This window comes from Mauremys mutica, chromosome 12 (assembly GCF_020497125.1).
Source record: "Mauremys mutica isolate MM-2020 ecotype Southern chromosome 12, ASM2049712v1, whole genome shotgun sequence".
NCBI classification, from domain to species: domain Eukaryota; kingdom Metazoa; phylum Chordata; order Testudines; family Geoemydidae; genus Mauremys; species Mauremys mutica.
This window is the reverse complement of record NC_059083.1, coordinates 62,307,281-62,333,422: the sequence shown is the minus strand read 5'-3', so window position 1 is coordinate 62,333,422 and position 26,142 is coordinate 62,307,281. Positions and strand designations below refer to the sequence as shown.

The window sequence follows — 26,142 nt, the reverse complement described above, 5'->3', positions numbered from 1 at the left end:
GAAGTAGGCAAATAGCACAGCTGGTTGCATGCGAACCATGTGTTGTATTCCATAAACGTCATTATTCAGCAATTCACTTTTGTTATGCAGACAGTTCTCCAGCTGACCAAATCTTTGCTGGACAACTAATTCAGTGAATAAAATATTTGTTATCACATGTAATATTCACTGAATAGCTTCATCCAGTAATCTTTGGCTCCTATTATCCCCACTTTACAGGTGCAGAAAATGAGGCACAGCAATGCAAAGTGACTTACTGCAACTGACTCATGGTGCTTAACTTTGATTCCTTTCAAGGGTTTGCGTTGGAGAAGATAACGAGCACCTGCCCTCTGAAAGTCGAGTCCCTTTTTAAGGTATCGGGTTGGGCACCTGAAAATCACTAGTTGCTCTTGAAAACCTTTGACAGTGTCTCTAGCTTTTAACATTGAGCCTCCCCCCCCCCCCCCTTATGGATTTCCCTTCATTGCTGCATGCTGAAGCCAATCAGGCTCAGCATTCATCAGTAAAACTGGCTCCCATTCAACAGCCAAATAGGAGTTCATTACCGAGGGTGCTCGGTGCAGGGAGGGCAGCTAAGCCCAGCAGAGTGAAGTGCTGTTGGATAAATTAAGAATCAAAAGCTGGTTCTCCTGTATGATCAGCTGGGGGTTGGGGGAGCTCACCCTCCCTCTCTCAGCACCTAGCCACCATAAAGAAGCCAGTGGGTGGCAGGCCTGTCACATGGCTACCACCTTGTAGCCAGTCCCGTTCAGGGGTCTTAACCTCACACAATTCCTTAAGTGGCTTCTTCTCAGCAGCGTGGCTACTTCTGCAGTTAAAAACACCCCTTCCTTTTATCCAGGCTGGAGAAGGGGGTCTGAAGAGGAAGGGATTGTTTTCATTTGGAATTGCAGAGACTAATTGTGAGAGGAGGAGGAGGAGGAGGCAGTGGAGGGAGGAAGAGTTGAGGCTGTTAAGGGTGGCCTGGCCTTTGCTAGTCCAGTGACTGAACGCAGCCCACAAGGGTTGAAACAACTGGCCTGGGGGAGGCAGGAATCTCCTGCTGAAGATGGGAACAAAAGGGATTCAGCCCGACAGGAACTTCATGTCAAGTACTCATCTTTCCAGAAAGCTGCTCCACACATTGCAGACCATGCAGCATTGTTCCTGCCCGTTCACGCTGTTCCTTGAGGGGAACTTGCCCTGTTTGCATGTTGCTTGTTCAGAGATTGGCTTTTTCCCCAGGCCTGAAGTCAACTGAATGAAAGAGGACCCCAAGAGACTTCGCAGGAGGCACTGAGCATGGCATGAAATCCATTATCTTCTGGCTCTGGCAAATCTGAGCTTGTACAGCTTCATTATCAGGATGTCTGACACTTGTTCTAATCAAATACAGGAGCTGGCTAATGTTCATCAGGTTTTAAAGACTCCCACCCACCCTGAGGACAGATGAGACAATACATTCCACTGAGCGCTGCCTTTGCCAGGATCAGTCACTAACCATGAGTGTGGAAGGTGGGATGCCTTTATGCACAGAAAAAGGGGGCTGGGGATGGGTGTTAGTTCTGTATTGATTAGAAGTGTACTTCCTGACAATGGCCATAATGGCAAGGCACCAGGAGGCTAGGCATTATTAGAGGAAACTTGGCAAGGTGGTGAGAAATACAGTTTCATGGCAAACTTTTTGAGCTGCTTTAATAGTTACCTGTGCAAGTTCTTGCCCAGTTGTCTCAGAGTGCTAGGAACACAGATTAGTGCATTAATGTATGTGCTTGTGGCAAACACGGAAAGGGCTCACAAAGGGACTTGGGCTTGGTTCATTTAGGTAATTAGTTTCAGCCTTGTATCCTAAGACACAAAAAATGAGCAAAACCTGTTTGTGGTGGTTACTCACCTGTGTGGTGCCTAAGCCAGGGAGCTTTCTAAACTGAAATTGACCCTGGTGAAAGATGAAACAGGCAGTTTTGTGCTCCCCCTGCTATAGCTCTGGAACTAGGAGATCCAGCAGAGGCAGGGTTAATACACACCTGCCTGCTTTGCTCTCCTGCAGCATGCACATGGTGCTAGGCTGACTTGGGGGAGTAACTCAAGGGTGAACCACTGGAATGAGTTTTGTAGTCTGGCCATGCCCTCACTTGGAAGGGACCACCACTACGTGGACAGAGGAGAGCTCACTTTCCATGGCTCATTCAGCTTCTAGCCTCTCTGTTGTGACTGCCAGCTCCAGTGTCAATTGGAGCCTATTACAGTGGCGCTTTTGTCCTGTTCAGATGGTGGTTTTGTGTCCATGTCCTTAGCCCAAATGGTACCTGTGAGACCACAAGAATAATGCAGTGTTTCTTTGCAGAGACATCACTCGTACTTAAGGCCAAAGCACTATTCTCCTGTCGTGTCATGCCCACCCCCCAGTTTAAACTCCAAGAGTTCCACCCTTGCCGAAACATTATATATAAAAATAAAAAAATTTCTGGAGCTGTTTGTTGCACTTTTACTATTATGAAGGTGCCCCAGTAATGTGTGAGCTATTTTCCAAGTCTAATTGTTTTTAGTTGTTAGGAAAAGTATTTGCTATTTATGTTGATTCAGTAACAACCATTGCATTTTTTTAACCAGAGATTTTTCATTTTCCTACCAGTGCAGGGTGTTAGTTGTTTGCTCGTAACTCTGGAAGAGGCCACTTCTGTTAAATAGTTTTGTGAAGTGTTCGGCTTGTGATTCAGCTGCTTGTGATACAGGTGCTCGTGTCGTGTTAAATGTCGCTTTGCTGCTCTTGACACTTCACCTTGATGTGATGCGATCTCTGCTGGGTTAGATACTAATGTAAAAATCCAGCCGAATGTTTGATAATACATACTGTGTAGATTCTGCTCTCCACTAGATGCATGTGGAACTCCCATCCAAGCTTGACAGATTGGACTCCTACATGAGTCATCTCACTGGGCATCCCACAATTACAGTGTGCTATAGAAATGCAAGATATTATCTTTGAGGACCAGCATATAACATCAGTGAAATTACAGCTACCTCTAGGGTGAAGATCTGACAGACAGGCACACTGCGTGTGCTCAATACTTGGAGGGGAAACTTTGGGTACAGACACTTCACAATAAAATTACAATTAAAATATCCATGAATTTTTAATGCCCTTGTGGGAGGCACAAGACCATAGCTCCATAAGATCTGAACCAAAGGGGCAAACCTAGTGAACAGTATGGCGCTCAGTGGGTTTGGCTAAAGTCAGTGGTATTACGCCAGTGTGACTGAGCCCTTAGAGCTGTTCAGAAAACCAGGGAGAAGAAATTTGTAATCCTTAATTTAAAGTGTGTGTGGTCTTGTTTTTCGCTGAATTTTTTGGATTAGTTCTATTCAGAAGGGTGAAGAGCTGGATGAGAACCGGAGGTTCCATGGAATTTACCTTTCCTTCCTTAGTGAGAAAGGGACCCATGCACCTCCTTGAAACACTGGCTTCAAATGGAAATCCACAAGTGGCCCCCATGTAGTATGAGACCTGAGAGCAGATCCTCAGTGGTTCTATGACAACTGACTCCAGCCAATACCTTTACCCCAGAGTGTTAACATAAACTTATTACTTGGCTCACCATTATACCAAACCCTAATGTTTTAAGGGATCCATTGTGTGTGACTACAAGTAGGAAATACTTCTAAGCAAGCATCTTATTAACCCTGTAGTTATTTGATACTTTTGTTACAAGTAGACTCTCTTGAGACCATGGGAAGGCAATAATTTAAACACCATACAGATGAGTGATTGGTGACTGGTTTTTAACTCCTTGTCTGACCACATGGTGCTGTGCTTCGATTTGAAGGAAGCAAACTAGTCCAAGTGAGAGCAGTTTGAGGGCTCAGTTTGTTCCCCCCCCCCCATATTAAGAATGCTTATTGTGAAATCTTGATGTGTATTCTGACAGGCACTCTCTGCTCTCATCTGATTCCCTGCATAGGTGTTTGAGATGCCACCATTGGCAGAAGATGCAAAACCTACAGCCCAGGGCCTCCAGAATCTGCTGAATTTGCTGCAGTTTTGGATAACTGGATAGTAATCTGCATTTGCAGCCATTTTCCACTGCAGACCCCAGGGGGAGGTGCAAATGAGTTGTAATGAGACTGCCATTGTTTCATGTAAGCAAATCCACAAATGATAGTTTCACTTGGTTCAGGCTATCTGAAGAAGTAGTTTTTTGGGGGTGGGGTGGGGTGTGTTGTGTTGGAGAGATGTGGGGAAGGAATTCCAGAAAAGGAGGTGTCACAAGAAAGACTTTGGCCTTGTCTACACTATAAGTTTGTCTTGCTTTAATTGTACTGGCACAGCTGCCCCTAGCATGGACGCAGTTATCCTGTGAAGGTGTTTTTATATCAGTGTAGCTACTCCTGTACAGGACAGGGAATAAGCTATACCAGTTGAAGGAGTCTTTATACTGATAATGCATCCATGCTAGGAACTGTAGCGATCTGGGAATTACACCCCTCACTCATATACTTGTACCTGTACAAGGACTTTTTAGACCAGGCCATAGCAGAGTGCAATACAGATGAGTCTGTTGCAACTGCTGTCATTGCAGGATCAGGCACTGGCCCTCTCCTGGCTTATTCCTCTGTGATAAAGTTGTCGTATCAGGCTACTAATGCCCCTTCCCCCTGTCCAGTGCAAAGATGGATGCTGAGAAATTGATCACAAGGCATTAACCAGGAGAGAAATGGTGCTAATAACAGAATTGTAAAGTGTGTGTGTTTGGTTTTGTTGTTAATGGTGCAGCTCTGATGAAGGTGCTTGGTCCTGCCTCCATTGAAGTCAATGGCACAACTCTTAACTTCATGGGATAGAACTGGTCCCAAAGTGGCACTGATTATCTGTACAGCCTTTTCTCAGCCCCTGTGCAGCTGGGGCTGTCTTAGATTTTTTTTCTAGCAGCTACAAACTTTTTTTCAGATGTTCTTAGTCAGCTGTTTAAACTGCTTCCAAGTGAAGCCTCTTCCTTAAGCCTGCTCTGAGCTAGCTAAAGCCTATGAGATCCAAGTTTATTTTCACATCTCTCCCATTACCGCATCTCAGCTAGATGAGAATGAGATTTTACCGATTCAGACTCCTGCCTCGTTTTGTTGGCTTGCTTGTAACTGTTGAATCTGTCCTTGTTCAGCTGGCTTTAGTTCCGGTTTCCCTCTGCGCACACAAGATGGGGTTCATTCTAGGAAGGCCTCTTCATTGCATTTAAAAAAAAAAAATCGGTATCATAAGGGGATGTTAAACTGGCCGAAAGCCAGAAGGGACTGTTGTGATCACGTAGTCTGACTCCTGCACAGCACAGGCCATAGTACAGGCATGGCCAAATTGGGGCTCGTGAGCCGCATCCGCCTCTTCCAGTTAAAGTGCGACTACCAGAGCCCCCCTTGTTCTCCACCCACAAGACTGGGCAGGGAGGAGCTCTAGGCTTTTGCCCTGCAGGGATGGAGGAATAGGGGGGCTTAGTCCTGTGTGTGTGGGGGGGAGGGCATTGGGGAAGAAGCCCCACACCCCAGCAGGTGTTGCCCCATGGGGCAGTTTGTGTGAGTCTCCCAGCTCTCAAACGTCTGAAGATGATTGTATTCAGCTCGCAGGGTCAGTAAGTTGAGCCACTCCTGCCAGTACATCTCTGAATCAATGAATTCCTGTTTGAACTAGAGCACTGATCACAAAAAACATCCAAGCTTGATTGAAACCTTGCCAGTGATGTGGAATCTTCCCAACCCCTGGGAAGCTGTTCCAGTGGCTAATTACTCTCACTGATAGAAAGTTATGCCTTGTTTCTAGTCTGAACTGCTCCCACTTAAACTTCTGACCACTGGCTCCTGTTATATCTGTGTTTGTGATAGCCTCACAGCTCAAGGAACAGGGCTACTGCTGTAATGATGGCAACACAACTACACAGTCCTTTCAGTAAATGGTTAACATTAAGTCAATGTTACGGATTTTGAGGGAAGGGAAACTGACTAGCAGTTTTTGCTATTTTTGTCTCCTATGCTGTTGTCCTAACATTAAAATCCTAATAAAGGCCTTAAACGTGGTTTCACTGGAGTCAAGCACTGAGTCTCTGTAGACAAACACAAAAATGTGTTTTGCACAAGTCCAGAATTGTTTCTCCAGAGATTCAGAGCTCAGCAGTTGTTTTCTAAGAATAAAACCTATTACCCTTATGTTTGCACCAGAAATCCAGGAGGCGACTGGAATAATGAACTCCCTTTAATAACATGGGGTGAGAACCACCCAGTCACTCAAAATTTACACCACTCTACCAATTTATATCCGCTGAAATCAGTGTTACCGATCAGAATCAGGCCTGTTTGTGCACTAGGCTGAAACACGGTTGGAGGAGGTGGAGTCAGGAATATTGTACAAAGAAATCTAAGATGTTGTTGATGGTCAGGAGGGATTAATATTAATGTCCATGAAGCCAGGGAACACACAGTAACCTGTACCTCTACACAGCAGCTGGAGCCACAGGTCCCAGTTCAGGTAGATGTATCTGCACTAGTTCAACTCAAGGTAGTGTGCTAAAAATAGCAGGGTGGCTGCAGTGGGCTAATTCCAAGAGTCGAATTTCCCCCCTCCCATCCCTGCCTGGTCCATACACAGGTCGCCAGCCCAAGCTCCTGCCCATACCAATGTAGCCACGCTGCTCTATGTAGGCACCAGCTCAAACGGAACTAGCGTGTGTACGTCTGCCCAAGCTGGGAATCGGAGCTCCCGGCTGTTGTGTAGACAGACAGACATACCCATTGTAGGGGGAGGAGTACATGGGGGGGGGGGTGGTAATCAGAGTATTGATGAAGGGGCAAAAGTCCAAGTAATTTTTTTTAATACACAAGGTATTAACAGCCAACTTCTTACAGAATTAAAAAAACAAACCCCCCAAAAGCTTGATCCAGGCAGCTGTCCCTGGGGCTAAAGGCTCTTTCAGCTGATCCTAGTTTGCCATTTAGCTCCATCATGTTTCCTGCTGGGTTTAGAGGGTTTCTTTAACTTCTGTTTCCCAGTAACCACCCCCTTTAGCACAAGAAGCCTGTGTTTTTTTTTAAAAGGAAATAGACAGATCACTCTAATTTCATCTGATTTTAGCCAGTGGGCAGTGAAGTCTGATAATGATGAGAAATATTCTAAAGAACTCATCCATAAACAGCAATTAGCTTTTAATCTAAGCACTACCCCCTGGTTCCCTTCCCACCCCCACCAGGAACAGGAACTGGTGCTCTTTGTTAAGTGGATCTGCCACCCTGGGGGAGGGAATGGGGGGGTGGGGGAGAGTCCTTCCTGCAAAGAAGGAAAGGAAGCTGGAGGTAACCAAAACGAATAAGATGCTCATTTCAGCCTGCCCCTTGCTGCACTTAAAAGCCTTTTTTTTTTTTTTTTAACTTTCAGAGCAAAGCACCATTGAAGCATCAGGACAATGGAGATCAGATCTTTCGGGGGCGGGGGGAAGTGGAGCTGGCAAATGCATCTTTTGTTACTTTCACTTCTTTACTTGCCTTCTGCCATGTGCTCCCTCCCCTCCCCCCGGGGGGGGGGGATCCTCAGTGATGCTCACTAGCTGATAATGCCATTGCTTTCTCGGGGCCTCACTAATGGGATTATAACTATAACTGGAGTGAACAGAATATTTACCACTTCATCTAAAATGATAGTAGGCCTCTCCAAAGAAGGCTTTTGATGTGTAAAGTGCTGCCCCCACCAAGAAAGGAAGATAATTATTTAGTGGAAGTTCAGTGCTTTTAAGTACAAGAACAGAAAGAGGCTGCGGTGCTTACATAGAGGGAGCCTCCTTTTTAATGAGCCGGCAGGGTCCCCTGAACGTCTCGACCGGCTCTAGTGAAGAAGCAGCTGGGAGGAAAGAGAATTTTTGCTTGCTCCATTGAATCTCCTGTTGAGAAACAGGATAAAAGGATCAGAACTCTCCCCCTCCCCAAAAGGAAGTCCTGATTCTTCAGTGCCTTACACCACACCATCGTATAGCTGTGCACAGCAGCTGGAAATGCCGCCTGCGCAGAGTGGTGGTGATTTGGGCCCACCTTGCCCAGTTGTTAATCACAGGGTGGTTAAAGTCGTGGAGAAGGAGGCCACCAAGAAAATTCTCCCCACTCCCAGCCACATGGCCATGCTTCTCTTTGACTGGCACGTGCAATCTCCAAACTGCTCTGTAGTCACAGCTGACTACCACGCTTAAGGCGGCAGTGGGAGAAGATGGCACACTGACAGGCAAGAGGTTGGGTTTGAGAGGGCTGCTTTGAGCATCCAAGTGTTGGCATGTAAAACTGGGCTGCACATCCCCTAGGAAGAGGCTTCCTCCCCGAGGTTCCCCGCATGTTATGCTTCCAGATTCTTGGCTGGTAACTGGAGGAGAAGAGGAAAAACGCTATCCAAACACCTTAGCACCTCAAAAGAAGCCCTTTGCTAGTGGGTGAAGGTGTGGGGGAGGGGATAAGGTAGTTCTGTTTTAGCTGAATTTCTACCCCCACCCAGAGCCTGGGGAGAGTCATTGATGCACCTTTACGCAGTGACTTTAGAAACAGACCACAACCCCTACTGGATAGATTTTAAATAAGTTTCTGTTGGTGATGTGGGGGTGGGGGAACCCAGGCTCTTCAGGAGCTACTCTGAGGCCTTTTCTGAGTTAGAAAGTTTTAGCTATCCTGTAATTAAAGTGGCAACTCCCCTTCGAGGGTGGATGCAGTTATACTTGTGTAAAAGTGGTTTTGCTTACACTGATATAACTCCTTCTAGGAGGGGAAGGAGAATGAGTTGTACCCACGTAACTGCATCCATGCTAAGCCTTTACTGGTATAACTACTTCAGTCAACAGCCACACCCCTGACAAAAATAGTTATACTGGGAAAACCTTTTAAGGGTAGGTCAGGCCTGAGAGCAAAAGCCATCCACACCCCCTGCCCCAGCCCGACCCCCCTCCTGCACCCCAAATCCCTCCTCCTCAGCCCCAGCCTGGATCCTCCTCCTGAACCCCTCATTTCTGGCCCCTGCCCAGAGCCCATACACCCTCCCACATCCCAACCCTCTGCCCAGAGCCCCCTCCCATACTCTAAACCCCTCAGCTCCACCTCCCCAGCCCAGAGCCCCCTCCTGCACCCTAAACTCCTCATCCCTGGCCCCACCCCAGAGTCTGTACCCCCAGCCAGAACACTCCCTCCCTCCTGCACCCCAAGCCCCTGCCCCATCCCAGTGAAAATAAGTGAGTGAGGGTGGGGAGAGCAGGGCCTTGGAGGAGAGGCGGGGCAGGGTTGTTTGGTTTTGTGCTAGTAGAAAGTTGGCAACCCCATGCAGCTTGTTAAAGTAACCAGCCTGGTTATTAGTGCCTCTGTATACTGGGAAGAGGTGGGGATGGGGAAAGAAACGTCTAGATTGGTAGAGATTGGCTCCGTCTGCAAAGCTGAGATCTTGCTTTCAGAACAAGCAGCAGAGAGTCCCATGGCACCTTATAGACTAACAGACGTATTGGAGCATGAGCTTTCGTGAGTGAATACCCACTTCGTCGTCTGTTAGTCCATAAGGTGCCACAGGACTCTTTGCTGCTTTTACAGATCCAGACTAACACGGCTACCCCTCTGATACTTGCTTTCAGAACAGATTCCAGTGCTAGCGCGAACTCAAACACAAGCTCTAATTAGAAAGAGCTGTACCATTGGCACATTCTTGTTAGGGTGTCAGAGATGCCTCCTTGCCCCACCCCGAGTTCAGGGACATTGGGATCCCATGTTATTTAAGGCCTCGGGAGTCCAGCTCTGGAGCCTAATAACAAACATGGTGCATATTAAGCATATAATACTTAGTCCTGCCATGAGTGCAGGGGACTGGACTAGATGACCTCTCGAGGTCCCTTCCAGTCCTATGATTCTAAGGCAGTTGTGCAAGTTAAACAATGTCTCTAATACCACATTCACGTCCCTGCAGAATGAGCCCAGGGTGCTCCTCTCACTTGGTGCGCTTGTCAAGCTGCTGCTGTTTTTGAAGCCTAGCAGTGTCACTTCCTCCCTGTCGTCTCTAAAAGGGGTTGGTGTCCCTTTCAAGTTGAGAAATGCTTGGCAGATTTAACCTGCTGGGGTGAGGAGGAGAAGGGATGGCACAGGGTAAGTCCTACTGAGCCAACTGTGGTTTCCAGGTACACAGGTCTCTTCCGTTCAAAAGGCAATCAGCAACTCCTTTCCTTAACCCTCCTGTCCTGGGCCTCGTCACCTGCGTAAGCTCCAAAGGAAGCTCATTTCTCATAGGATTTTCAAAACTCCCCCTGCAAACTCCTTTGTGATTTCCTCCCCCTCCCCTCAAGCCATGCTCAGACCAGACCATCTTTCCCTGACATTGGAGTCTGTCTTGAAGCTGCTTAGCTCATTCAAAACTTACTTGTGATGTCAGAAACAATCACATGTGCCAGAAGTTTAAACCTGGCAGTAAATCGTCTTTATTGCATTCAGCTCCTGACTCTTCCCATGAAGTCTTTCAAAACCCCCTGTAACGCTGGACATCCCAGCGAAGCTGTGCCTAGTCCTGCAAGCTGCTGAGCATCTTCAGCTCCCGCTGAGATCAGCGCCATGCTGGATCAGGCCCAGCCCCAGCTGCAGGAGGGTGGAGTAGGGCTAAAAGAAACCCAGGAGTATGTGTTTCAGTACGACTCTCGGCTCTTGTGCTTGGGCCCTCTCCCTTAGCATCCACATTAGCTAGAGACTGGGGCTGGCTCCTGCAGGGTGCTGGGTATCTTCTGCTGTCATTTAAATCAGGGTGAGTTGGAAGGATGGGGTCTCTGCTTGCAAGCTGCAGCCAGGGTTAAAGGAGAATAGTCTTGGTTTCATTCTCTACAGAAGCTGGCAAATGACCTACCTGCAATAAAGTGTGCAGCAAACAAGAGACTGATACTGGATTTTAAAGACAAAGGCTGGTATTAAGCTGTCTTGCTGCATTGGGTATTTTCAGCTTCCAAGTTTTTTTTCCAGTGCTCTCTTGTTTATCGGGCCCTGTTACAGCTTTTTTTAATCTAGCCCTCAGCTCCGTTGATAACTGTTGTAAATTTCTCCCACTTCCTGTCAGCAACCTGCTATCTTGGAGACTCGGAACAACTGGTTATCGCCCTGGCAAAGTGGATGAAATGTAAAGCAAAGCTGCTTGGTGCCAGCAATGGGGATAGTCTCCCCCCCTCCCCTTTCACAGTGTCTCCAAATCTTCCCGGGCCCCCAGTTGAACATGCTCTTCTGAGCTAAATTTATATTCCCGATGGTCCTCTAAAGCCACTTCTGTTTCCCCTTTGCTGTGAGAGCTAGCAGTGCAGGGAGAGGATGGAACCGAACCGTTAAAGAGTGTTTCACCTAAAGAAATATTCATAATGCAAATGAAGGGAGATGGGGGGAGCTCATTTAATTTCCCAGTGGGTGAAGATAACTCGGTATGTGAAACTGGAGCATCCAAGAAGTTTATTTTTGCTTCCAAAATAATATGTCTCCATTAAGATGACAGAGGTTCTACAGCACTGTCTCACCCCTCCCTTTGCCCACCAGTTCCAAGCAGAGGATGGTGGTGGCCCTGATTTGGTTAGCGTAAGGCACAAGAAAGAATGCTGTCAATCTCCGAAGCCTTTCCCTCACTTCCCTGCTGGAGATAACCTTTCAAAGCCTGAAGCGGAGTTCTGTTTCCTTACAGAGTTTTCCCCTCTGTTGCACCTGCAGCCTAGTTCGTTAACGTGGAGTGGTTCATTGTGTCATAAAGGATTGGAACAAAGCAAAAAAATACAAGTGACCAAACCCTAGTAAGCTGAGCACAGAGACCATTTTTATTTGCCTCACACCTCCTTGCTGTTATCACCTAGGGACGACGCTGGCTAGTGCTCTATAAATCCCTAAAAGGAGTACCCCACAACTCTACCTTTCCCCACTGCGGCCCTGCAAAGGAGGATGGGGAGAAGCGCTTTATTTAAGGGGTTTCCTGCTCTCCATTCATCTCTATAGTATCTGTGCACTTACCAAACAGTAACCAGTTTGTCCTGGCAACACGTCCCAGGAGCTAGGGAAGTATTATCCACAGAGAGAAGTTAAGGCCCAGTTTTTCAAAAGCAGCCTGTAACTTAGGGTGCTTTGGTTTGTCGTGTGTCAAGTTTTACATCCCTCCCCCACCATTTAAGGCTACAGATGCTGTACAGATCTACACTGCAGCTTTAGGAAGTGTTATGTTCAGGCTGATTTTAGCCGCCTCAAGGCCAGCCTTTCCCTTGTCATAAATGACGTCTGAAGTTCAGATGTTCTGCACATCTCAGCTGGTCTTCTGAAGCCTTTGGTTGGAAGTGGTTGCAGGGGATTTTGCTAAGAACACGAACCTTCAGTCTAATCTAGTTGGGTTTTTAGACAGTCCATCAGGGTGCCTGAGCACCTTCCATAGGAAATATCAGGTTGCTGTCTGCTCTTTTTTAAAAACATTTGTCATGTCTCCCATCACTAAAAATTAAGCAAAAACTGCCTGGGTATTCTGAATCTGGCCTGCAGTGTAGACAGGCAGGTTCAGGCCTGTAATCCAGATTCATTTGAACTCAATGTTGTTGAAGCCCAAAATAATTTGCCTGATTCTCTCTCTTTTTTTTCTTTTCAATTTTTCTTTGGCCTCGGTCTCTTCCTTCCAGGGAACAGCTGGAGGAGAAGTCTGGAAATACAGCACAAAAAGGTGATTCTCATTGTGGCTGTAGCCTGAGCTGAAGCGGGGAGAGCTGTAAATTTTGCAAGAGAGCATGATTTCCTGCCCAGTTTTACAGGCTCAAGAGGTTAATAAGCATCCAGGCATTTAGACCCAGATCCTCACAGGTAGCTAGGGACCTAACTCCCATTGTACTAAATGGTAATTAGGCACCTAAATACCTTTTGAGGATCTGGGCCATTCATGCTTATCCAAATAATATTTAAATAGTTCTCTTCATCTTCAAACCACTCAAAATACAACCTGTTTCTTCTCATCCCTCTCCCTCCATGAGACAGGCATTATAATCCTTGTTTTGGGAAACGGAGGCACAGAGCAGGGAGGTGATTGACCAAGGTCACCTGGAACAGAGCTGGAATTAGAATACAGGAGTTCTTTTCTCCCAAGCCCATGCTCAAAGCTGTCTCAAGCGGAAGTGTCTGGGGTTGGGTTATATGCTGCTTTCCAATTGGAAGGTCTCCTCTGACAATTGCAGAAGCACATCACACTTTGTCTGCTCCTTCTCCCCTCTCTGACGTGCCCCAATAGGTCTCTGTGCCAGAGACTTCAGAAAGAGAGGCATAGGAGCAGGCACCTCCAGTTCTGCACCCACTGCAGCTGCCCCACCCCATTGGCAACCCCAGAAAGGTGCTTACTCAGTTTCCACTCTCATAGCATCTCCAAAATACTGCAGAGAACCTGCCCCGTGCAAAATGTGGCTTTGTGGACAGAAACCTAGAGAGGCAGGAAAACAATATTTGTACAGTGTAAATATGACATGGGAGGTGATCAGCCAGAAATAGCGGGCTAAAATGAAATGCTCGCCTCAGACTTCGCCAGAGATGAATACAATCTCTATGAACATATGCAGGAGGGGAGGAGACACTCTTAAAGCTAAAATCTGCCATGCTGTGGATGTTGCTGATGCACCTCCAGATCAGATTCCTGACCATAAGAACCACTCGAGCGATAATTGTATTGGATAGAATCCATGCCACATGTTTTCACTGGGCTCTGCATGCTGCCTAGATTCAGAAATGTTTTTTTTCTAGTCAGGTTTAGCTTTCCACTCATCCTCCTCTACTCCAACACACCCAACTTTCTTACATTTATGGTCCCCCTCCACCCCCCCCGGAATAGGCCCAGGAAGGATCACTACACCAGCCCTGACATGCTTCTGTTCCATCGGTTTAGCTAGTCAGTCACATACCCCCTTGCTACCCTTGGGGAAAGCTTTTGTCTCTCTTACAAACGTAGATCTCTTGTACCTGCCGACTCGATACAAACGAATAACAGCTCAACAGTTTGTAAACCTTCCCTCATCCACCCACCCCCTCCCACTGACAATAGCCTATCTGGATATTCTTTATTGAGAAGTGTCAACAGATTAGTTCAGAGTCCCTTTGTGCGGACAAAAAGCTGCCACGAAGGGCATTAGGCGTCGGGGATTGGATTACCACGTGGCCACCTGTCATTGCGACTTCGTAAATTTATCTCTCTCCGTCTTTCAGATCGGAAGAGTTTGTGTTGAAAATGCTGCAGTTTCAGCAGAGGGTTTTTTTGTTTGTTTTAAACATTTATGTGCGCTTGCTTTATTCATAAAGATTGGGGCCTGCAAAGGGCCTGGGGATTAGAGCGGTTAGGCTCTCTTTATTCATTCTTAGATTAATGTAAGTGGTTAATAGGTAAAGTAGGCCAATCCATCTTTAGGGTAAGCCCATCACTTCGCCTACGATGGGTGAAGCTTTGCTGAACAAATATTCATTACAGGAAAAGCTTTTTTAATTCTGTCTTCCCTGACATGTTAAGAGCTCGGAGTTAGGTGCTCTGCTCTCTGCCTGTGGAAAATTCATCTCTCTGCTCACACAGCCACTTCATGGCTTTGCCAAGACTCTCTTCCATGGAAGCTTTAAGGGCCAAATCTTGGTTGGTGTCAGTTGCCATAGATCCACTGATGTCAATGGACCTATTCAACCTTCTACCAGCTGAGGGTCTGGCCCAGTGTGCTCTGGTGTTTGTACGAGGGGTGGCTGGGAACTGCCACGGGTGGGATTTGTGGTTAGCTTTCTGAAAGCATCGGGCGCCCAAACCTTGCCCAACCAAAGAGTATGGGAGAGGTTGTCAAGGGTGTAAAAGGGTATTAAGGTTGCCAATGGCTAAGTCCCCTTTCATTATCTCCCCCTGTGTTAAGTTTATCAGGAGCCACACCCATTTGCACAAAACAGAGCAGATTGAAGCTACCCAGATCTTTAACTTGGATGTACATCTTCTGCAGGTCAAGGCAGGACCCTATAGTCTCCATGAGCTGCACCTGTGTATTAGAAACGAGGAGTAGTTGTAGAATACATTACAGAGCCATCCGGGCAGCACATTAGCCTCTTTAGCCTTTATGCACAGCAGATCAGCAATAGTGGGGCAAAGTTCGATTCCCCTCCTTTCATCCTGATGGGTTACAGCCTGCCAACATGTGTCTGCTACAGCAGTTCTTCTGACCACTGTCTCTTCTGATTTTCTTCTCTCCAATGATGCTTCTCCGCTGATTTAGTTTGCTCTTGCTGTTCCTGCAGCTCTGGGATCAGTCCCTTTCAGAGCGACTAGACTGTACGACTTGGGCCAACTCCTACTTGCACCAAAGCCAACAAGAGTTTCACTGTGGACTTCAGTGTGTGTAGGGATTGGTCCCTTAGTGCCATGATGAAACCAGTTTGCCCTTGGTATATACCCATGAATCAGATGGTGGCTCACCTCGGAATCATCATGATCTATTATTAGTTAAGCTAGGTATCAACAAGCATTAGCTACTCCTCCACCTGTGTAAATCTCAGGCCATCTGGTAAACCTGTAGTCCTGTGACTTTGATGCTTCCCCTGTTTAGTCGCAAGCAAGCCAGCGACTCTCCTGTTTAGGAAAGCATGGAAGACCCGTATGTAGATCTCTGCTAGAGATGGGACAGAACATCAAAGTTGGACCTAGATACAGATCTTAATTTTCCCAAAGCATGAGGCTGTCTTAATCCAATGTTCAGACCCATCTTAGTCTCAACAGGCTTCATTGTCCATCAAATGCAATTGTTGTCCTTTTGCTTTGTACGCTGCCTTTTAAAACAAGGCAGACCCTGTGAGACAATCTCTGATTCTGTTGGTGGTCTTGGGACGCTACCAGTATACAACAGAGTGTCAGCGCATAGTGGGAAAGCTTTGCTTTGGAACTAGATCCTGGTGGCACTTTCAACAACTCTAATGCATGTTGAGAGAGTCTTTATTCTTACTCTTCTTTGCCTGGAATACCTTCTGAAAAGCTTGACAATCACATTTCTCTCCCTACCAGTTTTATTCTTCTTCACTGGCAAAGAACAGACTTTGGGTTTTTTACATGCAGAGGAAGGCACATTGTGAATCTATTTGGCTGCTGCTATTGTACCTGTGCCAGCATTTCAACAGAGAAGTTCATAGCTCTAGAAACACCATCTTTCCGCAAAATGCCACTGCAGATCCAGTAGGGGGAGCCCAGACAACTTTGCTTTGAAACTCTCTTGAGCTAATCCTGTAAGGAACTGAACACCCTCAGCTTACTCTGAAGCCAACAAGAGCTAAGGTGTGTCAGCAGCACTTCACGTGAATTCTGGTTCTGGCCAGTTGTGGCTCTTTTGTAAGTCTACTGGGAGGTGGATGTACATCTGTAAAGGTAGGAGGCCACGAGACCATGAGACTTATGATTCTTCTCCCAGTGAATCCCTCTTTTCCAGTATCCCAAAGGCCTGTGGATTTAATTGCTGTACCTGCCAGAGGCGATCTATTAGTTATTTATTTTAGATTTTTACAAAGCGTAATGGAGCACTTGTCCAGTGTTCTTGGTGCCCTGGATGTTCTTTTAGAAAACAAACTAAATAAACACCCCGTCACTTCCTCTCCGCTTGGATCAACTGACCCAGCAACACCATAAATATCATAAAAATAGATTCCTTCTACTTCCCCCTCCTGTGCAATCCAAGAGTTCTACACACCACCACTGCCAAGCCCTTCCTAGATTTGCAGAGCTAAGGCCAGCAGGGACCATTAGATCATCTAGTCTGTCCTCCTTATAACACCAGCCCTTAAATTTTACCCAGTTACTCTGTGTTGAGCCCAATAACTTGCTTGGCTAAAGCATCTCTTCCAGAAAAGCATCCGATCTTGAAGACAGGAAGAGATGGAGACTACTTATCTCCTCCAGGGAGAAAAAGCAGGCCTTCTACCATGCCTTGAAGGCTAATTAGCTCTGGCTCTCTCAAACCTGGGGAGAAAGGGAGTTCCCAAGGTCCAGCACACTAACAGACTCCTCTTTCTGCTTCCAAAGGGGCTTCAACGTAGGCATCTCCGCCAACCGCAGCTGCTGCAGTAGGTCGCGGGGTGAACCATCTCCTAGATAGGTAGCTCCCAGGCCAGTAGGGGCTTCATAAGTCAAAACCAACATCTTAAGCCAGAAGACAGCCAGCACAGGCTATGGAGATCAGGATCAGTTTCCTCAAACAAAAAAAAAAAACCTCAGACATTGGTGAACAAGTGGCCTATCAAATTCAGCCTCAGCTCTGATGAGATTCAGTAGTTGTTGGCTGTGCCATTATTGGCCTGCTATGTTTTGTGATTGGCTTAGAAAACAGACCTTTTATGGGATTCGCCAGTTGGAGAGCAGCTTCTCCTGAAAATCACTCTACCTGGCAGAGTGTTTTTTGGAGACTCACTCACCCTGGGAATTTGATAGAGCAGCACAGGTTCCATCTGGCACCAGTGATCAGGCATGGCATGCGATGAGTAAAAAGCACTGCACCTGTATGAAGCATGTGGAGTTAGGCCTTGCTGTGGATGAAATGCAAGGACCTGAGAGAGGTGAAATCCACTTCCTCTGGCTGCTTGCATGGTAGGACACAACATCCATTTAAACATGGATCTGACAGCATTTCCACTGGCCTGCCCCATCATTGCCCTACATGCTGACCTATGGAAAGCTGGTACAGAAACCTTTCCCACAGCACCCAGTAGGGGCAAAGACTAGCTGCCCTCACAGAGGTGTTGCCTCTTGCCACTTTGCACAGACCTATTGTGGGCTTAAGTGGCGTGGGTTTCCTAGAGTGCACCTAAGCAAATCTTGCCTATGATGAAAGAGGAGCACATAGATGTGAAAACATTTGGCATGTTAAATTACAGAGCCCCAGTGCGCCTTCCTTATGATGTTTCAATATGTTTGAGCTTAGTGGGTGGAATGCCTAAGAGGTATGTGGGATACTGCCTTTTGAAGAGATCTGTTTTTTCACTTGTGTTTTCTATTAGTAGGACACAAGTTACAGTGGATTTGATACATGGCATCAAGGAGTTAAGTATTCTGGGAATGGGTATAATTTATACAAACAATTACTAGCCAAAACGCACAGAAGCTATTGTCCTAGGCTAAGGATTTTCTTGCTGTTATACATTCACACTACGTGATATTAAAACACAGGGCTCAAGTTTTTCCCTTGGGTTCATGATCATGGCTCCCATTGAAGTCAACAGGAGTTGTTGTTTTTTATTATGTGTGTGTTGTGGACCAGGACCTTGTTGTGTTAGGTGCTGTACAAGTATTATAGGAAACAATCGTGCACTTTCAGGGGGTCTAGAGGGAAAGAGAATTGAGAGACTTTAAGAGGCCTCTTCCGCTGAGTACACATGGTGGACCTGATGCTGACAAGTCAGCGTGCAGTTGTTTATTCAACTTGCTGCCTTGCACGCAATTGTACATGCTTTATGTTTCACGAGGAAGCGATGGTCTCTCTTGTGATGCACATTAGAAAACTTCCCAGTGTAGTGTTACAAAAGAGAAGAGCAATGGGTTTCCCATTAGAAATTAAGCCCAGTAACCTTTACAAGAGCAAAGTAATAGGGAAATAGGATTTTCCTTTGGGCCAGGCAATCTGCATAGCACCCGAGGGTGAATGATTCTTTTCCTCTGTGCGCCAGCTTTTTCTGATGAATATATTTCAATTCTATTTTGTTGAACTGATGTAGTTTCAAGGCTGCAGCTAATTCACACCCCCTGGAGGTGGACTAGCCTCTTTAAAGCAAGCTGAACACAGAACATGAATTACTACTGTGGTATAATTGCCAGGAGTCTAACCTCGTGCCTGAATACTTTGTGTATTTGCAAGTCTCACTGATAGGACTTATGCTGGTAGCAGGGCCCATAAAGGTTACATTGCAAGGGATGAGTTATCCTGCTGTCCTAACCAGTGCATTTGTTTTCTTGGCAGAGACCTGATGCCCAGAACCCTGGATGGGCAGATCACCATGGAGAAAACTCCCAGCTACTTTGTCACTAAGGAAGCGCCTGCTCGAATCTCCGCCATGTCAAAGGGCACCAAGCTCATCGTGGTGGTGCGGGATCCCGTGACCCGAGCCATCTCCGATTACACGCAGACTCTCTCAAAGAAGCCCGATATCCCCACCTTTGAGAGCCTGACCTTCAAAAACAGGACTACAGGCCTGATCGACACCTCGTGGAGCGCCATCCAGATCGGCATCTACGCCAAGCACCTGGAGAACTGGCTTCTCTACTTCCCCATTGGGCAGATCCTCTTCGTCAGCGGGGAGAGGCTGATCAGCGACCCTGCCGGGGAGCTGGGCAGGGTCCAGGACTTTCTGGGCCTTAAAAGGATCATCACGGACAAACACTTCTACTTCAACAAAACCAAGGGCTTCCCCTGCCTGAAGAAAGCTGAAGGCAGCAGCAAACCCCACTGCCTGGGGAAAACAAAAGGCAGGACCCACCCCAATATAGACAGAGAGGTGGTGCAGAGACTGCGGGAGTTCTACAGGCCTTTCAACATGAAGTTCTACCAGATGACTGGGCACGACTTCGGCTGGGACTGAGGCTGGCACGACAGTGTCTCCTTGTAATTACCCCATGGTGCAGCTTGCTTCTATAAAGATATATGTGTGTGTATGTAAAATGTACAGAAATCTATTTTATAATAATTTATTTTTAATTTTTAAGTAATTAATTCACTAAGCTGCCTAACCACACTGTCTAGAATATTAGCCCATAACCTTTTTTCTTTTAAACATTCCATGGTGTTTAATTCTAATATTGGTCTTTTTATTTTGTTTGGTTTGTAAATGATGGTGTTTCCATTTACCTAGAGGAAATTAGTATTAAAAAGGAAGGGGGCAAAAAAGCACAATTTTATTTTCGTTACGGGTATTAGGCCTTTATAAACATTTACTTGTCATCTTCTAACTCCCTAGTATCTGTTCCCCTACCTTTTGCATGAGATCGGTTCCTTCCTGCCTTCCGAATAACAGTAGGGGCGGGAGAGGCTGTGCCGCTTTTTGAAGCTCAGATGCTTATGCCGAACACAGCAGCTGCTTTACAGAGACATTATAATGTGCAAAATCCATCAGTATCCACACTCCCCAGCCATACTGCTGGGAGACTTCTGCTTGCTTCTGTTTCCCCAAGTGTTGCTTGGTGCATAAGGTGCTCCTTTGGAAAAGAGCAAAAGGAGCACCTATAGCATGAGATTTTGCTGTAAAGGAGGAGCAGTCTTATCACTCTGTTTTTGTTTTGTTTTTTAAACAAGGAGAAGCTCCCCCTACTGGCCCAAACAGGTTTCCTGGGTGGGGACTCTATGCATTTTTTTAAAAACTTTATTATTCTTATTAAAGATGTGAAATGCTTAGTGCTGGGTGGAACTATGCCGTAGTAAATGCACTTCAGCTCCTACATGTATACACTCACCTTGTACGGAACCCATTTTAAAACGCACTAGAGTCGAACATGCAGGCAGAGCATCTGCTTAGACACACCAAAGAAATCAATAGAACCACAGGAGCCATTAGCAAAAGCCAGGGTATGAGTCTGTCACTGATTTAGTGTCCCCCGAGGCGTGGGTAGGGGACACAGTGAGTCCATGCACAGCTGGGGATCTGAGGTAGGTCACCAGTGCAATGACTGTGTGGGGATGGGTGAGGGGGGGCTTCAGCCTTATTCCCAGTGGATGTTGTCTTGTCCACCTTACATTTTGGTCTACTACTTCATCAAGAATCTCTGTCCAGAACAGGCCTCTACCTGGAATTGGGAGGGGATGTTACCAGGCAGGATTCAGATGAATCTGTAGGACTACTTAGGGACACTTGCATAGTACTTGCCTGCATCTACTGCCACTGGTCTCTCATTTCACATGCGGTACATTCACCCTAAATACTTGGAAAATAAGACCCTGAATCACACAGGGCTCTGATATTAGTCCAGCCTGCTCTTTACTCAGAGGTGTAACCGTTGATCATTTAAATACATAAGCAAGGATGGGACAACCAGTTAAAATAAGAACCCAATGTTTTACTTGTAGTTTGAACCAAACAGTTTTTGAGGAGCTGAGCTGTTCAGAGGAGCGTTTCTGCTCCCTGAAGTTTCTGGTGTCAGGCCAGGAGTGGAACCAGAAATGTTGACCCACTCCCAGAATAGCTGTTCTTGCAGAATGTATAGCCCTGGCAGAAACTAGCAGTGAGTGAATGAATCTGATTCTCACTAGAATTCTGGCCAAATTTGCAGGCTTCGGTGGTGTGGATAATCTCCACAAACTTTGGGTGTCTATCCTCACCGCCTGAGGTTCACCCATCTCTAAGGGACCTCTTAGTGACGAGGGTAACTGCAGAAAATCCCGATCCTAATTCCCATTGAATTTAATTAAAGCAGGGCCATACCATTGTTCCAGGGCAACTACAGGGTCCACATGGCTGGTTTTGACTTCAGTTTAACCCTGAATGTAGATTAAACAAGCTATTAATTGCACCTTTCATACAGTGTGCAGGAATGTCTATAAATACTACGTAGTGGGAGCAGCAAGGTATTTGCTAAATAAACCTTATGATGTTACTGTGTAAGTAAACAAGTAATATATGTGCAATGTAATAAAATGCTAGACAACTGCATGTATAATGCTACAGCAACAGCAAATGGGTAAAAGATACATGATTTCATTATGTTGATATGTTGGTTTCATATGTGTCACCAATATATCTTAGCACCAGGCTGAAGACGCCAGTGGCCACGCCTGATCAGCAACCCCTCCATTATAATACCAGATTACTAAACAATACCCAGCTGTGGTGGTGGTTGTCATATAACATTCCTCAGATGTTGCTTTTACTTTAACAGCCTCCTTGCTCTTGTTTGTCCTATACAGCTGTCCACTACAGCTGCTTAATGATGGACATGCAGATGCAATAACTTTCCTTCCAAACCATTCAGTTAACAGGCCCATGTTGCTCTGGCCGGGTCCAGCTCTGACCTCACTTACACTAATGGTACTGAGAGCAGAAGCCAGCCCTCTGCCTGTAACAGAGGTTTGCAGTAAAATGCTGCCCCTTGAAATGTGGATGCATCTGCTCCCATTCTAAACCCCAAGGGTGCTTAGTTTAACCTAATGACTAACAGGGAATTTTAACTTGTTTACGAGAGCAGTGTAATGTCATGGCAAATAAAGGTAGATCCAGAGTCAAAAGGTTCCCCTGTCCCAGCTCTCCTGTCACTGGGAAATGTGGGGGAGGGGGCCATACCCAGGTCAGTGGGAGAGGAGAAAGACAAGTATATGAGAGCACCCTCAAATCCCAGCAGGGTGATGCTTAGCACTTTGCAGTATCAAGCTCTATAATGACAGTCTAATTTTGGTCAGTTTTAGAGCATAGTGCAACCTTTGATTTGGTTTTTTCCTCCAAGCTTTTCCCACTCCAAGGAAAGGTGAAATCTCGCCCGTGAAACAGTATTGTTTTGCCATAGGCAGTTCCATCAGCTGAATGACACATTAGCCAATACTGTGAAAAGCCACAATAGAGAGTGTGGCATCTTCATTACTGTAGTGCAGAGAGAGCCCTGGGTTGCAAAACAGAGATGAAAACTCAAGGGGCATTTGGATGAATGTGTGTTTGGGGCCCAGGCTTTCACCATGGACCGCTGGTCTTGGGGTCCACCTCTACTACTGAGTGATAAATATACTAGCATATTCAATTTACCATAAGGGCCTGCTAGCTTGAGGGTCTTGAATGATTGCAGAAAAAAGCTTTAGATCTTGTAAAGCAGCATCCTAGGACACTAGTTATTATAGAACTTGAATCCCGGCGTCTTCCTAATGCAGAACTTATGCAGTGTGTTGAATTAAGCTTTGCACTCTGGTGGCCCTGCATGGTCACTCTCCAACTGTTCACTCAGCTTTCATGAAACCAGAGTCACTTTCTGGTGAAGTGACAACATTGTCCAACCATGTGATCCCATTTCTTCCAGTACGTGGCAAACTTCAGGTATTTATCACTTTACCATTTCTTCATTTCACCTCTATTTCCTTAGGTTGGTTTTTTTATATATATACTGGAGGATTTAGGTGTCCTGATCTCTCTGTATATTGCTTTCTTTGTAACAATTTTTGATCTCCTGATGCCTTTCTGAACTGTACAAAATTCACCAGGCTGTTGGCTTAGTTGGTATAATCAAACCTTGGTACTGAATGGTTTCATGAGGCAACCATGTTGGATTATAGAAATATATGGTGTTTGATACTCTGAATACCTTAAGCAAATTGCTAATCCTGGCTGAACAGCCTTTGTAATGAAGTTTATATGAGACCAATTAATATAAAAGGCCTTACCTAAGCAATATGGCAACCAAGATTGGATTCCCTGTAGTATGCATCTGGGTTGCTAATAATGGACTCAATGCTATCATCGTGTTTTGTTTTCTTCAAGAAGAATAATCCGTTAAACTCAGAGGTGTGGTTAGATTTTCTTTTTTCACATTGTAACATTAATTTATGGCTGAGTTTCATTCAGCCCTGTATTCAGAAGTGCAGTACAGATATTAGCGATGTGTTGTCTGTAACATGGTACTATAGAATAGCCAATTTGTTTTTAAAAGAATTAAAAAAATGTAAATCAAGTATTTTGTGGTATGTACAACACAAATTAATTTTACACAGAGAGATGTTTCTAGGAAAATGAAATTCTGATAATTCATACTATTTCTTTGTATGAAAAAATAAAATATATTTTACCAAATCATAGATACGCTCGTTTTCATTGTAACCCGTGGAGGTGAATAAAGGACATCATGTTCCATGCTTATTTTGGTAGCATTTGGGGTTGCATTCTGCCACCAGATATTTGTAGACAACTCCCATTAGTGTCAGTGGAGGCTGCATGTGTGAATATAGTCCTTAATTCAGCACTGAAGCATGTGCTTAAGTCCCAATTAAGTAATCATATGCTTAAGTGCCCTTCCTGAACAGGACTGCATTCCTGAACTGGGAGGCCTTATTGAATAGGGATGGGCTTCCATGGGGTAAGCAGGTTCTTAAGTGCTTTGTTGAATTGCAGCCATAAGGGCTGATCAAACTCTCATTGAAATCAGTGAGATCAATTAACTGTTGACTTCAGTGTTGCAGAATTAAGCATTGAGGGCCTGATCCTGGAAAGGTTGTGGACCCTTAGCTCTTCAATGGGAGGTGAGGGTGCTCAGCACCTTGCAGGAGAGCATCATAGGACAGTTTGTCCCTCTTGCCAGTAGATTGAGTGCATTGAGTTACAGAAATACATTCTCTATCACTAGGGATAGAGGAGGCCCTGGCCGGTAATACGCAGTAAGTATGCAGACACAGCAACTCAGGAACATCAACGATGTAATTCACATAGTGAATTTAGCATCTGATGCTACTGCCATTATAGTCAATGGGAGTTGCATCAGGTGTATAATTCACTATATAGTAGAACCTCAGAGTTACGAACTGACCAGTCAACCACGCACCTCATTTGGAACTGGGAATATGCAATCAGGCAGCAACACAGCGAAGAAACAAACCAAAAAACCCCAGCCAAATACAGTACAGTACTGTGTTAAATATAAACTACTTTTTTTTTTAAAAAGCGTTTTCTTCTGCATAGCAAATTTTTCAAAGTTGTATTAAGTCAATGTTCAGTTGTAAACTTTTGAAAGAACAACCATGATGTTTTGTTCAGCGTTACGAACATTTCAGAGTTATGAATAACCCCCATTCCCGAGGTGTTTGGAACTCTGAGGTTCTACTGTATTCATTGCATCGCTGATGTTCCTTAGACGCCGTTCTGTGTCAATGGGAGTTTTGCCCTTGACTGCACTGGAACAGGACCCAGTCCTTAGTGGTGTTAGACTTGCTGTATTAAGGGAAGTAGAAAGTAAAGTCGTCTATTTCAGTGTTTCCCAAATGGTGTATCTTGACCCACCTGGGGACTAGGCCTGGCTCCCCACTCTGGGCATTGCAACAGGGTTGCAGTGCCACTCGTGTTTGGCTGTGCCACTCATCCACGGTGACCATGTGTGCTAGGTCACAATGCCTGGAGCAGAGAGCCGAGCCCAGCCCCATCAGGCAGGTGCTGCTGCAGTAGGATGAGTGCAGGGCAGGCTGACTCTCCAAACACCCTTGCCCGGGCCTCCCCTTTGCACCCGGCCAGGATTAGGGTTGCAGTGCTGGGAGAGGGGGTGCTGCTGTGGGTGGTTGGTGCCCTCCTACCAGGGTGAGGAGGAGAAGGATGCTGGCCTATGACCCCCCGCCATGGATCTGCACCCTGGGTGGGTTGCAAAACAAAATGCATTTGGTGGGTTGCCTTAGTAAAATGTTTGGGAACCACTGTTCTATTTAACCAGGACTGGGAACACCAAGCTGCTTCTGCATGGTCTCACTGCTAGCAGCATCGACAAAACAGCTGAGGCCCCATGGCCCAGATCCTCGCTTCCATTGAAAGTAATGGGGGTGAGGCTCCAGGCCCATGTCCATTTAGTCTCTGACATCTTTGTAGAGGGCAGTTGTGAGAGCAGTTTTGTGACATGAGGGCTTGTCCACTAGGAACTGGACAGAGCCCCAGGGCTTGTCTACACTACAGGTTATGTCGATATAACTGATGTGTGTGAGATTAAGCCACTCCCCTGAGCGACATAAATTACACCGGCTTAAGTGCCGGTGTGGACAGCGCTATGTTGGCAGGAGCGCTTCTCCTACCAATGTAGCACCCACCTGTTGCTATTTATTATGCAGACGGCAGAGAAAGTCTTCACCACATGCGCTATAGCGATGCAGCTGCATTGGTGTCACTGTAGCACTTCTAGGGTAGATGAACCCCGACCAACTACAATTTCCAATCTCAACCTAACTCTCTTGTTGGGTCTTCCTTTCTCCCAGGGGAAAAGATGGCAAACAGGACTGCCTCTGTAAGGAGAACTAAACTCGGACAAGACATCTCTAAACACAGGTGACCTTTGGTGATAACCATCCCACCAACAGGGGACCCCAGGTGCTGGTTAATAAGCTGATATGGAAAGATCAAGTAGACTCTGCCTAGATCCTCAAAGGTATTTAAGTGTCTATCTCCTAATGATTTCAGTGGGAAATAGGTGCCTAAATAGCTTGAGGAACTAGGACTGTC

General features: G+C 46.0%; 1 protein-coding gene across 1 annotated transcript in view; it reads left to right on the top strand.

The window, feature by feature from the left end:
* Positions 1-23,750, top strand: part of LOC123346006 (heparan sulfate glucosamine 3-O-sulfotransferase 3B1-like) — a 42,937-nt gene extending 19,187 nt beyond the window's left edge. The window contains exon 2 of the mRNA XM_044983186.1: positions 18,951-23,750. Within this exon, the coding sequence (XP_044839121.1) occupies positions 18,951-19,569 (619 nt within the window). The 3' untranslated portion in view covers positions 19,570-23,750. The remainder of the gene's footprint in view (positions 1-18,950) is intronic.
* The last annotated feature ends 2,392 nt before the right edge of the window (positions 23,751-26,142 follow it).